Here is a 16502-nt window from a genome sequence, read left to right on the forward strand (position 1 = left end):
CTGCAATTATAGCGTGTATACAGGAAGTCTAAAAAAGTGACCTTTGGCATAGCAGATGGTCTTCTTCTGTATTTCAATTGGAAATGTGGATGCATGTCCAGATTTTCAAGCAAATTTGTCACTCTTATTGCGACTTTATAGTATTATTAACCTTTTTCCCGTCTGTAAAGACTTCCAAAATTCTGTTCATGAAAACATGATGGGTCACATTGGATTAAGTTAAGTGCTTTTTATTAAATAGTCTAAGATGACTGACCATAGGAAACGGTACACGATATTTGGTAAATTGTGGTGTATAGATATTCCAGAGTTATTTTACACCAAACACCCCATGTAGAATGTGTGGGATATTATTCTAGATTTTGAATTATTTTCATGCAGGTGACAAAAATGCACTGGAGTCAAGTGAACTGGTAGAATATTTCCAACTGGCTCAACAGGCGAAAGAGGTGAAAGGGCTTGCTAGTTTTTCAGGAGAGAGTACCACAGAGAAGAGCATTTTGCTGGGCAATGAGGAACTGTACCTTCAGGCTGTTAAACTGTGCAATCAGAGTAAAGACAAGGAAACTAGACTACTAGAACTCACTACCAAACTCAAAAGAGAAACTGGTTTGGATGATGATGCAGAATTGTACAGTGAAAGTCTCAATGCTGCTACCAACAAAAAGCTTCAAGAACTCAAGGCAGCCATTGAATTGATTGTAGTTGGCATCGCCCAAAGGAAAGAAGTCATTAATCGCATGTCAGGTATGATGAATTTCAGATTCAAGATTTTTTTATCCACATAATCAATAATGCTATATTTTGGAAACATTATTTTGCTTATCTCATGATTAACTGTTTGGGTAATGTTAGCTTTCAGTGCCACAAGTACCCAATAACCACAATGACCATGTTCTGATTAAATAAAATCTGCACAAAAAGGAATGCAGCTGTTATAAATATTCATAATAGCTTCAAAACTATTAATTGTACTCAAAATTTTTAATATTACTAGTATATAGAAAAAATGGTGGTTTATTGATACCATATTCTCCCAATGTTGTTCAGTATTAATGACACAGTAGTGCTTTCAAGGAAAGTTGCTGTTAACAGTGATCAATGGTATATTACGCAGGCATCGTTGCATGCAAAACATGCCATTATATTTGTGCTGAATTCAAATCAATACAAATATCTGCAACTTTGAAATTCTGGTTTGTTTTTCTTTAAAAATGCTGCTGTATTGTTGATATTGTATGACATCGGACAAATAGGATATTAAAATGCACGTAAATAAACCATCCTTCTTTCTATGTTAAAAAGTTGTGAATGCGATTTAAATAGTTTTCAAACTATGTGTATTTATAACGGCCGCATTATTTTTGTATATTCTTTAGAATGCTCTGACCCATCATCACATAATGTACATTGCAACTGCAAGAGCTCTAGAGTATGCAAGCTACATGTAGAACAGCAGATTTCTGACAAAATGAGCAGTTTTTTTTATTTTAGAAAAGCACCAAGTTTGATTTTGTATGGCAATAGTTTTTCTTTTGCCCACCATAACAACTTTCTCCAAATCGATGAAAACTGCCTATATGTGTTCTAAAAACACAAAACTAGTTACTTATTTCTAAAATTCTTGAAATAGGCTCTTAAAACCTTAACATTAAAAAAGTCAAAAATTGAACATTTTGAAAAAATTCGAATATTTGTGAAACTAGTAACTTGTTTTTTGTCTTTATGACAAGAATCTGCAGTTTTTGTTGATTTGGAATTTAATGTCAAGTTATGGTGTACGAAGAAAATTAATATGGAAAATCAAATTGGTGCTTAATTCTCAAATCTGCTGTGCTTGGTGGATTCCTTGCACTTTTCTGAAAATATATACTTTTATGTACTGTAAGACCACTTCAGTTGCTAGGAATTTAGTTTCGCAATAAGCCTTAATCCTATAAATTAAATACCCGCAAATTTTACAGTTTAATATGTTAATATGAATTGTTGGATTAGCAAAATTAAATACCAAATGAAAACGATGGTCATTGGCAATTGGTCATGTTTTTTGAGGTGGGCATCCAAAAAAGGTGGTGCTGTCACATTTTGCTTAATCATTTTGTCTTCATATTCCTATATATATTTTTGCTAATATCCATCATGAACAAATGGTTTTGGTTTTATTATATGAGGGGAAATTATTAATCTAATGAATTAATAACAAACATACTGCAGTTACTGTCCGATACACAATACACAGTGCTCTCACCATTGACGCGTGACTTCTACAAATGATGTATGTTGGAAGAATGGGCACTTGACTAGTTAACATCACTGTGTGAAAAATAACCAGCCAATATTTAAAGTATTCTCCAAACTTCTAGCAAATATATTTCTCTAACATGACCTAAAATTACAGCTAGGTTAGATGTTCAGAAGGGGTCGCACTTTCAGTAGAATATGAGTGAGGGCAAAGCATAGCTAGCTCATAGCTAGCCAACTCCCGTGTTAATTGAATGGAGATTTGACCGAAAATATTGAGCTATATTGGTAACGGACCGCTCCGTTCTGAAGGATGCCACACAAAAACGGTACAGGCTACATTTAAAGTATTCTACTGAAATTCTAGAAAATATAGTTTTGTAACATGTCCTAAATTTTTAGCTAATTTAGGTGTTTGGAGAGGGTCGCACTTTTGTGTTTTAGGAAGGATATGTAAACGACAGATAACACCAAAAATATGAAGAAATTATTTCCAAACCGTGTTAAGTCAACAATCATTATGTTGCTCATTTTCAAGAATGCTGGTTAACAAAAAGCAGGCCATTGTCTCATTTCGTGAACAAAGGCCCACATACCATTGTTTCCTTCCGTTTCCTTTATAATCGGTTACCCAACTGAAGCTATAATACCAGCTTTATTGCGATGTCGCACATGTAAAACAGACACATGTGCACAACCAGAGAAGATCCGATTTAATCAGTTGAGCTGTTTCAATGAGTGTTATCTTGGTTTAATAGCTTTTAATGGGGTTTAAGTCCTGCAAAGGTCGAGATGAATTCTACTGTAGACATGACTGCATCATGATACAATTGAACAAATGTATTAATCAGCTATATCAGCTTAATTACGTTAATTAGTCAGGGGTAATTTAGTCAGGGGTGGTGCCGGTAGCGGAGGAGCTGGTAACGGAATAGCAATGAGAAGTTGGTGTGCATTAATAATATTTATGCACTTTGGTGCCTAGTAGAAGTAAAAATGCACTTGCAAAGTGTTAATTTTATTTTTTAAACTTTCTGACTATAATTGCCAAATAGTTCATCATTCTAAACTTTAGTAATTAAGGATTAACAAGCTTATAATTAATGCAGTGGAATATGTGTGTCATGCAATGGGCTTTAGATTTTGTGTGCATGAAAACAAAAGGAATGAAAAGAGCAAAACTCTTAGAAATGTAGGATTCAATGCAACATTGTTTTAGTTTTATGTTCAAAGTACATAATAAAATCAGTTATTTACTATTTTAATTATACAATTTCAAACTTTAAACATAAGAGTGAATTCTTCCGGTTATGCGAATAAAGTTTGGGGATTCAGGAAGCAGCAATACAGGTTTTCATACTCGACAGATTTTTAAAATTGGTTATCTATTAGGCCTATAATTTAAATAGGCCTGATTTGTTTTATAATTAGGAGATGTAATATATTGTGTTTGGGACATGAAAATAAGCACCACCAAATTGTGTTGTAAATGTTACACCCTGTATATTTACATTGCTGTTGTTGACTTTAAAATTGTTATTGATATGTTCTACCTGATTAGTATGAATTTCACTTCTGTATTTTCTAACATAACTATAGTACATGTACATTACAATTTGCATTACATCAGAAATCAAGGTTGTGCAGGCAACATGTATGCCTACATGTACCATTCTTACAAATTATTCACTGTACAATGGTTTTAGGAACACCCTATAATGAGAATTAGATATTTAAATGTGATGTTATAGTGATTTCTAGTATTTTGATTATATTTTCCAAATTTGAAGTACATTTGTGTACAAATGTAATACCGGTTTTAGCTAAGTGAAGTTTTACATTAAATTAAACATTTTATAATGCTACTTTTTTCACAATCTGTATAACACAATTGGCTTAGAGTGAAGGCACAAGTTATGTACATTGGAATTTGGAAATATCAAGTTCATTTCCAACTCATTATAGTTTGTAGAAATAATAGTGGTAAAGAAATGATATTTTTATGTATTTTGCATTGGAATCATCCTGTATGTTTTTGGCACACCCTGTATATCCATTCCAAATTTACAGATTTGCAATCCTGACATTTAATTCCAATAAAACATTTTACCAATCAACTCCCAGAAGCATTTCAAAAGTATTTTGTAAGGCAGAGTACTCTGCACAGGTACCACACGAGAAATAATGAAGATTACCAGGTTCCTAAATCTAAAACAAACTTTGTTCATAAAACCTTAAAACAGCGGGCCCAATTACTAGTAAGTGGAATTCACTTGAGAAACATAAGACTATAAAGACGATCAAGCATTTCAAAACCAAAGTGAAAGTTAATATTATTTTTAATTACATTTAGTATTTTATCTAATTTCATTGTACGGCTTAAAGTAATTTAATTGTGTATCGTATTATCTGTAATAAAGTTAATGTAGTATGGAATTTATCACTGTAATTTTTAGCAAATTCTTGATCACAAAACAGCCTTTTTTGGTTTTTGTTAGGGTAAATGAGGGGGTGGGCTGTGTATTGGCATTTTGGGGTATATTTTGTTGTTGCTATTTTGAAACTTTTTTTGTTAGAACAGGGGTTCTTAATACAGGCCATCCGAGGAAAATATGCATATTTAAGCGTTTCCGTAAGGTTTTCCTAAGCCTTTTTAGAGCGTTTTATATAAAAAGGTGCCCATAGAAAGTGTGCCAAACATCACTTGCCCCCTTCTCTGCTTGCCAAAAATTGCTTGCCCCCTCTCAGCTCACCAAAAATTTCTGCCCCCCATTTTACTCTCCCCAGGGCTCATAAATATTGCACAGCCCCTTATTCAAATATGGAACGACAACATTTCTTGCTGCTGCTGCAACTATAACTTCAACATGTTCTAGTTGATTAAGTAAGAGCTATTTATAGCAGCTTCAACTTCAATGCAGTTGGCACTCTTTGTGCAATTAATGCAGATACAATATTATTGCAAGCCCTAAATGACATTTGATACCTGTTTAACTGCCTATTTTTTTGCTTCAGCCACTTGTGCAATAGTGCAACCCCTACTGACAACTGATACCGGGTTAAACTGCCTACATGTTTATGTACATGTAGTAACCACAGGGCTGTTCCGACCATTAGGCCAGGTAAGGCGGTCGCCTAGGGCGGCAAACGTAGAGGGGCGCAAAAATGGGCGAAAAAAGAAAAAAACAAGAATGGAGAAAGAAAAGGGAAGAAAAAATGCAGGTGGAAATGGGAGGAAAAATAAAAAGGGGGCGAAAAGAGAAACAGAAAACAGGGCGGAGTAGGAATTTTAAAGGGAAAAGAAAAGAAACAGGGCAGAGACAAATACAAATAGGTCAAAACTGATGAGTTTTAAAGGGTGTAACCATTAACACTTTTAGCATGCTTTGGTGGGGCGGCAGGGAGAGTCTTTGCCTAAGGCGGCAAAATCCCTAGGAACGGCCCTGAGTAACCATGGTAACTTCTGTCCAGTTTAAAACTTCTTATATATAGATGCAGTAACATGCAGGCTGTACTTGGAAGCGTTGGCAAGCTGCCAGGGGAGACGGAGTTACCCAATACATTACAGATCTGGCATTATTAGTGTAATAGATATTTGAATGAAATAAAGATGAATGAATGAATGAATGCCCTTTTAATTTAGAGATATTAACTATATGTATTTGAATGGGACTTAATATTGATGTTTTTGTTGTCTTTGCCAAATAGGCCTAATTTTTCATAGCAAAAATACCTATTGATAATTTTAATGACTTATGCCTTCACTCGGATTTAATTTTTTACACCTTCACAGGGATCACCGAATAGGCCTTTCAACATTGTACATTGCAATGCCTAGAAACAATATTTCAAATATGTATGCATTGGCTACTCTGTTTTATTGTGTAGCCTGAACGTATGTTTAGGAAATCCAGGGTTATGTTAAACAAAAATACACACTTCTAACTTGAACAACTTTAATAATAATAATAATGCATTATCCTTGATACATTGGAACCTTACATGTAGCAGATAAACTAACATTAAGGTGACACAAGAAAGTACAATAAAACAGTAGTAAACACTGAACAAGAAAGTATAGCCTCTGACCTGAGCAGGGTCGGGTCAGTAGTCTTCAACCCAGTACGTTTTGTTATGCCTATCTATGGTTATGGAAATTCTAACCTGTCCAAATTCGTTATGTGTCCATGTTAATATTTTAATCAATGCTTTTAATGTCGTCATGTGATCCATGTTAATAAAAAGTGCAATTTTTTATTTTTTTGATGATTTGTTATGATTTTCCGAATGAGCCAATCGTTGAATATGCCTGTAAGTTTGAATCTGTATAAAAATATTGTATCAGTATGACTAAAATGCATCTTATATCTTGGCCAATATTTTATAACATGGAATTGGAAATATAAATAATGCTGGCACTATAATTAAAGACTGAGATAAAAAGAATTTATCGCGTCTGATGTCACTGTCAATTTTTTTGTGACAACTTAAAAAAAATCCGTTTCGGAGTAAAAAAATTTAGTTAGTTTTTCATGGAGAAGAGACATGAACTTAGGGAAGGTTTTTTTATTTTTTTTTAATTCGTCTTATTTTTCGAAATATTGCAAAAAACATGTGAAAAAAGCAATTTTGTCACTCTATTAAGCTAAAAATTGCACATAATGGTGTATATTTTTGTTCAAAACAAATATTTTGAAAAAATGAGAAAACCTTCCCTAGACTTTGATGTGCTCTAAACGATAGTGCAAAAGGTTTACGTTTTGCTTGCATATTTTTTGAGTTATCTTGTCACAAAAATCGTACAATATTGTTAAAAATGAACTCTGAGAAATCGATGTTTTAGTAAAAAAATGTCAAAATTATGCACAAAACGTCCTTATATTTTAAAACAGCAAGACTTTCACGCTTGTAAAAGCTGTATCTGGTGCATGGTCTAAATATGCATCTTTTTGCACCAATGAATCTATAATGTCTGCTTTAAGTGCGCCTAAATCCAAAATAAAAAATCTAAGTGGCTTTTTCACTGCAAATTTTTGTTTTATTTGCATCACATTTGCTGGCATTAACAACATACCGAATGCGCCTTGATTATGCTTGGACATACTGCCAGAGTTACGCCGTGTCACGCTTGACGCTTGAATCAGCATACGCAATCACAATATTTCGCATCACGCGCATTGCCGACTCATTATTTCCCGCCAATTTACTAAGCTGTCTTAAGCCATGTGACTTTTTAAAGTTGAAAAGAGTGAAATAAATCAAGCAATAATACAAGTAAATATTAGGAAGTTGTATTTTTATCAGTTTCAAGTGAAAGAATACATCTTAGTGTTGATAAATATCAAGAAATCTCAAATTCGGGTGTGGACGAATGTGTCTCCCCTTACTCTGGCCTTAATAGCGTGTAAAAGAAAGACCGGTCTATCTGGTGCTAATAGGAGAAAGGGAATAGGAGCAGATGGCGAAAAATTACGTACTTTTACAAGGCAAAAATCAGATTTCCTAGGCATTGTTGACATGGTGCCTTTGCGAAAGAAAGTTTCCCACTATAAAGTCCTAACTTTTGAGATGGTTTGCATGTTTAAAGGTGCAAAATTAACAATAAGGCGCCCTGTTATACCGCCGCGTTCAGCAATTTATGTAAACAAACCATGCTCGAATTTGATTGACAGATGACGTCAGACGTGATAAATTCTTTTTATCTCTGTCTTTAATTATAGCTGACCATGGTAATATTTTGCAATCCTTGCATCATTAAAAGTGTCACAAAAAGTGGACCATAATGACACTATAAACACAAGTTCCAAAAGTTCACATTTATTGCATTGAAAACAATAGGCAAAAACTGGTTTCATTTTATAAATGTTCTTGGTGTGGGCCACCAACATGCTGAGAGGACCACTTAGCAGTCTGTTGTGTGAGTGAGTTGCAGTGGGTGGTGTCAAACAATGTTAACCCTAAAAAATGTTAATGGTTATCTTTACTTCTAACATACTAATGCCAACCAAACTGTCAAGTGTATCAAATTTTTTAATTGCCTGATCGGACTGAAAGTTGATGGACATTAATTTTGAAATTTCAAATTGTTCAGATAACGATTCAGAAAAAAGTATAGCTTGACCCATCTGCAACCATTCTTGAGTTCAGAAAGGTCAAAATGGGTGTGGGGTGGGGGCATTTTTGGCCACATAGGGGTCAAATACTAAAAGTGCTCTGATTTCAATGAAAATGGTCTCAAATTGTTTGTCATGTAAAATGAACTCAAATAAGGACACCTTCGATAGGATGCTTCACTACCTAGGACACATCATAACATAGGTCATGGTCAAAAGGCCCTATAGGATTTAACGAGAGTTGACCTGTATTGTTGGATTTTGACAATAAAAAAACATTCAAGACAGTGCAAACTATTCCATATTTGAGATCATTTTACATGACACACAATTTGAGACTATTTTTATTGAAACTGGACCACTTCTACTTAGGTTTTGACCCCTGTGTATGTGGCAAAAAAAACTGACCCCCACCCCAAGAACGGCAAGCCGCAGATAGGTCAAATTATATTTTTTCTGAATCGTTATGACCAGAGTTAATACTTTGACCAAATCTGAGGAATTTTGAAATTTCAACATTGTTGTTTGAAATTTGACCCTAGGGACACTTTTTGAATTTGCTAACATAGCTTATATCTTTTTCTATGCATGTTTTCTGATCTAAAAACGTTTATTAGAACTATATTTCCGAGCATGCACGCTAGGTCCAACTAAATTGGGAATTACCCAGCAAACACAAAAACGTTAACGTTTTAAAAACGTTTTAAATAAGTTATATTTTGGCTTTTGGTTTAGGTAAAAACGTTTTAATAACATTAAAATGTCGGGTTATATAAAGGTCATGATAACGTTTTAAAACGTTTTGTATAAAAACACACTACAACAATATTTTTAAATGTTTTCAAAAAATTGTAAACTATTTTTGCAAACATTTTTTGCCAAATATTGTGTTAATACTTAAATAACATTATGTTAAAATGTTTGAACCCAGCAAACACAGAAATGTTCTTAAAATGTTTTTTCAAAACCTTTTAATAACATTTAAATGTCGGGTTATATAAAGGTCATGAAAACGTTTTTAAAACGTTATTGAAAATATTTTGGGCAAACATTTTTCGCAAAATATTTTTTCAACCCCAAAATAACATTTTGTTTAGAATGTTTTGTATCAAGTTTTCAAGTTTGTTTTTGGAATGTTATTAAAACGTTTTATACCCTTTATATAACCCGACATTTAAACGTCTTCTGTAAAACATTTTTGTTTCCTGAGCACTAGATTATCAAAAAATGTTTTTTAATGTTATGAAAACGTTTAATTATACTCTTAATATACCCTTTATATAACCCGACATTTAAACGTTTTCTGACAACCTTTTATAACCTTTTGCGAATGATGTCGAAAACGTTTTGTGTTTGCTGGGTATACTGTCTTGCTCAAGGCCTCAACCTGACAAGTGGGGCTTGAACCAGCAACCTTTCAATTATGAAGGTTGCACCCTAACCATTAGGCCACAATACTTCCGCGACTGACCCTCTTATATCTTGACTTTGTTATTTCTTATTTCTTGATTTTGTCTTCTCTACCCTAGATACCTGTATAGAAAGAGCTCAGCTAGCCGAGAACCAATGTCTAGCTACAGAGCACATACTAGTATTCTTGAGAGGGCACTTCATCCATGATTGATCGGCAAAGACCCCTTATTTACTTTCAACTTGAATGTCAGCTTGTTTTTTAGATAACCAAGCCATTTGAAGCCATGTGCTTACTTCTAAATTTTCTCATTAAGATTCCAGTACCTTGTTGCTTTATTCATCTTCTGAGTACAAAATGTCTGACCCTCTTATTTCTTGATTTTGTCTTCTCTACTATAGATTCCTGTAAACAAAAAGCTCGGCTGAGAACTAAAAATGCATCTGAAAAAAACAATCTTGAAAGGCTCATAAAAGAGTATGAGGCAGTGCAGAAGCTGTCAAGAAATGCAGCCCAAGTGTGTGTTTTACAGGATATGCTTGAGGGAAAATTCCCATGGCATACTGCGACAGGTATGTTTATTCATGATATAATAAAGTAAAACAAATTAAAATAAAGAAAATAACAATAATTACTAGACTTCACCTATAAGGTTGAAATGCCAATTACGCCATGCAGCTTCATCTATCAAGATAACAGTATTAAACTCAATAAAAAGAACTTATTGTTACCATCTTGCATAATGCCATTTGTGAGGACGATTGTTAAGCAACTTTTATTGCCATGAGTACCATGCAAAGAAAATGCAGTTACTTTACTCTGAGCTATAATACAAATATTGAATTCTCAAGAGGTGACTGGTCAAAACCATTGCTTGGAGTGATCTGAAAATCTCAATATACCTCATACATAGATTCTTTGACCAAATATTAACACAACAAAGCACTATTTTCGGAAATATCACTCACAGGCCACAACAGAGTTGGCGTGTCTATGGCACGAGTCATCTCTGCTTAAAGCAGTGCGTACAGCTAGACAATTATGTTGTTTCCATGACAGCGGGAAATGGTACCACTAGTCATGCTAGTGTCCGGGAATATTTCCTGCTGCCATGGGAACAAACTTTCAACTTAAGAATGGTTAAACTATTTCATGCCATGTGACGAGGTTTTAACTGGCGAGCAGTGGCGGTGCCAGGAATTTTTTTGCAGGGGGCGGGTGAATTTCAGGGGGAAAATCAACAAATTGTGCTCAACCAACTGCCGAAGAAAGTGGAAATTTTTCTTAATTTGGGCTTTTTACTGTATGGGTGCGAGAGTTCGATTGGGGGTATTTGGCATGCCACGCCACTGTTGGTGAGTCGAGGTAGTCTCTGTGTGCACTATATGCTCCGTTTGCCAGCGTTGTCATGGTAGCTGTGTGTGAGTCCAATGGAACATAGACGTTTACACTTGTGCACAATGTAGTAGTCTGTTTTGATGTTAAAAAGAGCAAATAAAAGCAGTGTGCTTGGACAATCAAATGACAAGAATCTTTGTATGAGTTATAATGATAACCATTCTTTTCAAAAATTGCAATTTCACCACTAGGATCTAATTTATTAAGAGCTTTACACGTTGCTTTTAATTAGTAGTTAATTTCTCTTGTTCTTCACATTAAGGCTTTATTATATGTTCAGCATCAAATGCAGCTTCTTACAAAAAGGAAAAAGTTAGTAAATAATTGGTGCTGATTTGTATTGTGGTCGTGTGTCTTGAGCTCGCCACCAAAAAAATGTGGTGACGTTACATTTTGCCAAAGTCGACTCAAAACAAATGATGATATCTCTGTCAAACAAGAAGTTATTGTCATGCTTGTGGTCTCATTTTATTGCTAAATAAAATGCACTTTCAACACTGTAAAAAGAAATTCTTCAGCCTTTGTAATACTGACACTGTGCTTCATAGAATTCAGGGTGGCGGTGGTGGGGGATGTGGTACACACACTCTATTTGATTGGTAATTTTTAGTGCATAATCTGCTTCTGTAAAGGCTGTAAATTGGATTTGGACTCTATTTAGCATCTAAAAGACTCATGGCCTTACAGCTAAACAATTCTACTAATTGTATTTAATATGGTTGGTTTAGTCTAGCAAATACAAACTTTTCCATACAAAACTACCCGTTGTCATATTAAACACTGTAGTAAGTAATGCAGATGTCCTCAAAATCTAATAGTTACTGTACAATTTTAATTACTTATCCTATCATAGTCAAAGTATAGATTTTCTGAAGGGAAATTTGACGAGGAATCTAAATATGGACATATTTTTTCTGTATGGGTTAGGGGGAAAATGTTTAGGTTCAAAATATGTTGAATTGTAAAAAAATCTAACGTACTTTGGGACACCCTATATTCGAATACCAAACAGCTGTGATTTTGGTTTCTTCCAAAGTCAGTTGGCACTCCATATCCTCTAACCAAATGAATGTTGTTTACTTCCAGTTTATTACTGTAAGTTGGTAATAAGCAATGCATTGAGTGACCCATTTTTATCAAAATCCTTTTATTCCACCCTGTATAACTTGCAGGTCACCCTGTATAATGAGTTGAAATGTATATATTGGAATTGCTTATGCCTTCAGCTTTCCAAAAATGTATACTTTTGCTAGTTTAGGGTTGATAATTGTCGAGATAATCTAATTAGAAACCCGGTTGGTGTAAAAATTCATAATATTTGTCATGTAACGCTAAGGGAGGCGAGGTCAGGACACACGGCCTTGTAGAAGACACAAAATTAATTTTACTTGCTTTGCATCTATATATTATTCAACTAATAAGCTACCTTCAGTCTATCTGTGTCACAGACATGCTTCAACATATCAATCTGGTATTCTGAATTTATATTGGTAGTAGGTGTGCAATGTTTAAGGGTAATTTTAAAGGTCATCGTAGGTAAATGGTCATGGAGGTTTCAAATTTTATACTTTTTATGGGCTTATTCATGGTGGGCGGAATCTTCTATATGAGGGAACATGTAAACAATACTGCCTTCCTCCTTTGATAAGTAAAGTTATGTAATTCTGAAATTGAAATGATATTTCGTATTCCTTTGTTTCAGTTCTTCACGGCAATGATCCACCAGTGGACATGAAGAAAACGGTTGTGGATATGTACATGTATGTTCAGCGTTGTAGGGAGGAACTTAATCTACTAAAACAGGACATGCTGAACTACATTGCGTTTTATGAACAGTGCACAGGTGGCTTGATGTATAGTATTTCTAGTTTGGAGACGGAAATTGACACAACTGAGGTTTGTATTTAATTTCATGTTGTTCAACACATGAATGATGTGAAAAAATGTTTAGCATATCAACAAAAAGGTCCACTTTTCAGGGTAAAAGAAAGTTTTAGAATGTACTGCAAGTCAGAGAGACAAATTAGCAAAGAGACCACTTACTCATATACCGTAAATGACAATTGACAAACTGTTCAAAACACCAACACGGTTTTTATGAGGTTAAGTCTACTTTTAGCATGTAAGCATTTGAGAGTCCACATTTTGGAATTCCTGCCCATGCAATGAAAAAACCCAGTCTGTTCTACGGTCGGACAGCCCAAGTAGGGTCGGTCGTTTGGATGTTTTTTTTTTGTTTTGTTTTTTGGTTTTTTTGTGGTTTTTTTTTTGTGTGTGCAAATAATCACCAAAATCTGTAAGTATGTTGGAATTTGGGGAAATACCAAAAAAATTGTTCCAGATGTTTCCAAAATTTGGGTTGGCATTCATTTGTAAAGGAAATTTTTCCCAATTCTTGTAAAATTAGGGGGTGTACGCTAATTGTTCATCAATTAGAGGGGGAATATTTATGTGTCTGTTGTCTGCATGATATGAGACAATTGTGCTATTCGCTGATGTAGTGCATGTTAGAATATGACTGTTACTAGGTCAACTGATTCACACTTTCTTTCTTATGAACCACTGATCGAAATGATCACAACACAAAGCCTATGGCATATTATAATTCGGAACAGGTTTATGAGCCTCGATTTGATACAGTAACCATTGGATACTAATGTGAACTACGACAGCGAATAGAGAGGTCCTGCATGCTTTTATCAATTGGCTCCAAACAAAGGATTTGAACCGTAATCATGGCGCAGTGCAGTCCATTCAATCAAATGTCATCACCCTATTTCGATTGAGTACATTTTGTTATGTGTGTGAGACGATCTGTTGTGGTAAATTGCAATCATGCTTTTGTTGAATGGATTTGAGAAGTCCCCCATATTTACGATATGATCAAGTCATATGCACAACCTCTATAACGTGAATAGGGCACACATTTGCCTGTGTACAGATATCATGCCAGGTTATGTTATGTCAATTTAGGGAATGGTAAACATGAATCATGAACATTGGACTTTTATCTCTCTACAGGTCGATATGGTCAACACGCACATGGAAATGAAATACAAGAAAGGAGAACTAGCTTTGAAAAGGAAGGGGCTCTGGTTTTCCAAAATACAGCTCCAACGTGGGAGAGATCTCTTTCAGAAGTGTTTAGAAGATGACTGGAAGTCAATTGAATGTGTGCTGGATGAGGATGAACTACTTGAGTATGATGACAGTCAGGAAGGTGATGAGCATGACGAGCATATAGAAGAAAGTGAAGTTGAAAACAGTCAGAAAGATGATGAGCATGACAAACGTAATGAAAATAGTGATAGTTAGCAAAAAAGAACAAGAAATCCGTACAGTGTATTTTGCAGTTTCCATTGACCAGCAAGCATAATCAATCCAACCATTAGCCTGTGCCTATTTCATAAAACATTGCATATATCATAAACATATTCTATTCTTGTCGCTAACAGATTTATCCGATTAGTAATATGCTAATCATGTGTTATAAATTTGACAGCCTCACTTTCAACGTAATCAAAGTACATGTATATACAATTTTATTCCACCTGTGTTATAATTATATCAGATTTTGTTTAATTAAATTGTTCCATGTTTGCCATCTTTACACTTTATTAACACATTTATGCATGTTTCAAAAGTCATGATTGATTTTAGGGTGTTCAAAAACGCAAATCAGTGGTTTTCCCTGTAAGATTAAAAACAGGGAAAATATGACACAACATCCAATAGGGGAGTAACATAAGTCTAGACATATAAACATAAGACATAATATGTCGTATGTTACTCCCCTATTGGATGTTGTGTCATATTTTCCCTGTTTTTAATTTTATCCATTGCTAGTGTGACACTGTTGTATCCTTTTGGATCCATCCTTTGGTTCCCCGCTGGTCAGTTGGAACAGATTTTCCTTGTTTTTATATATGTCCCAGTAAGGAAAGCTGAATCTGGATGAAATTGTTGGATCATTAATTTTGCTATAGTATTAGGGGATGTTACTTTAATCAGGTATATCCAGGGCTTGAAAAAATGTTAATTTCCTGGGAAGCAAGCTAAATTTCCCACAATTTATAGCTCATTTTTATATACAAAAAGACATAATTTCTTTCCAGACACCAACATTTCCTGGGAATGAGCTTCGCAAATTCCCCACTTTTTCGAGCCATGGCTATATCAAAAGAATGTTTATGTGCTTACCAACATACATCGAATACAAAATGCATACCTGTCAAACGTTTCGATTTTGGCGTAACTATTCTGATAAAAGCGGAACGTTCCCATTTTCCCGATTTTACTAAGAAAAAGTCGGAACTTAATCAAAAGATAATGACTCTTTCTGGACTCATATATTTCCAATTTTAAAATGAAAATTCCTTAGACTGGATGACTGGGCCAGATAATGGTACTCATTTAACATGCATGTGGTCAAATCTTTTATTTTATTGAGAACACCTTTTCATGCCCAAAATTGATGAATTTTGGTCCATCATCGGACCAGCATGTTATACTTACTGTGTCGGTTCTGCTTTGCGTTCAAAAACTCATCTATTTTTCCTCAATGAATATTACCCTAGTAAGAAGTATGTAACATGTATTAATGAACAATGACATTTGAGATGATGCTGGACTGATGCCGTATAAAGCCTATACTCTAATATCAAGTCATGTTTGTTTAAGTCTAAATGGAAGCAAATTGGGTTAAACTTAGGTTTGATATGAACCTTTTAGCTGTATCCTTTGGCTTTGTGTGACTGTCAGTCAGGTTGGCCTTAGAGGTGGGGTGGGTGGAGGTTGGTTGGGGATGGGTGAGTGTGTGCATGTATTTCCCTTGGGATATGCCTACTATTTTAATCCCACTTTGTAGTGACATCACTCTGTATGTTTAACATACCTAATTTTACAAATTACTCTTATCATACAATGTATTCTTCATGCACATTATTACCACCACACCCACCCAATGTGGGCCCTCCCACATACCCGAAGGAGGGGGGGGGGGGGTCAAAAATGAGTCATCGTTTTTATATTGAACATTATATATCAATTTTAGTAGGCCATGTTATTAGGCAAAAAAAGTTGGAATTATGTCTCTAATGTACCAAAGTATAGGAAACTGAACATTTAAAACCAGTTTTAGGATGAAGGACTTCGGAAAAAGTCTAAAACAGGTTTTATGTCAAAAATTGCAAAATCTGCTAAATTCGCCTGGGCTTAGGTACCTAATTTGCATATTTTACGGTATGATTTTGAGAAAACAAGCCAAGATAACAGCCTTGAAGAATATTACATGTATAATAGGCTCTTATCTAGGCTTGTTTTATCAAAATAACCTTATT

General features: G+C 34.7%; 1 protein-coding gene across 1 annotated transcript in view; it reads left to right on the forward strand.

Moving 5' to 3' along the window:
- LOC140144398 (uncharacterized) overlaps positions 1–14628 on the forward strand; it is a 40987-nt gene extending 26359 nt beyond the window's left edge. Inside the window, exons 11-14 of the mRNA XM_072166210.1 lie at positions 382–747; positions 10167–10337; positions 12866–13059; positions 14185–14628. Coding sequence (XP_072022311.1) covers positions 382–747; positions 10167–10337; positions 12866–13059; positions 14185–14478 — 1025 coding nt within the window. The 3' untranslated portion in view covers positions 14479–14628. The remainder of the gene's footprint in view (positions 1–381; positions 748–10166; positions 10338–12865; positions 13060–14184) is intronic.
- The last annotated feature ends 1874 nt before the right edge of the window (positions 14629–16502 follow it).

Source organism: Amphiura filiformis, unplaced genomic scaffold, assembly GCF_039555335.1.
Source record: "Amphiura filiformis unplaced genomic scaffold, Afil_fr2py scaffold_52, whole genome shotgun sequence".
Lineage (NCBI taxonomy): Eukaryota > Metazoa > Echinodermata > Ophiuroidea > Amphilepidida > Amphiuridae > Amphiura > Amphiura filiformis.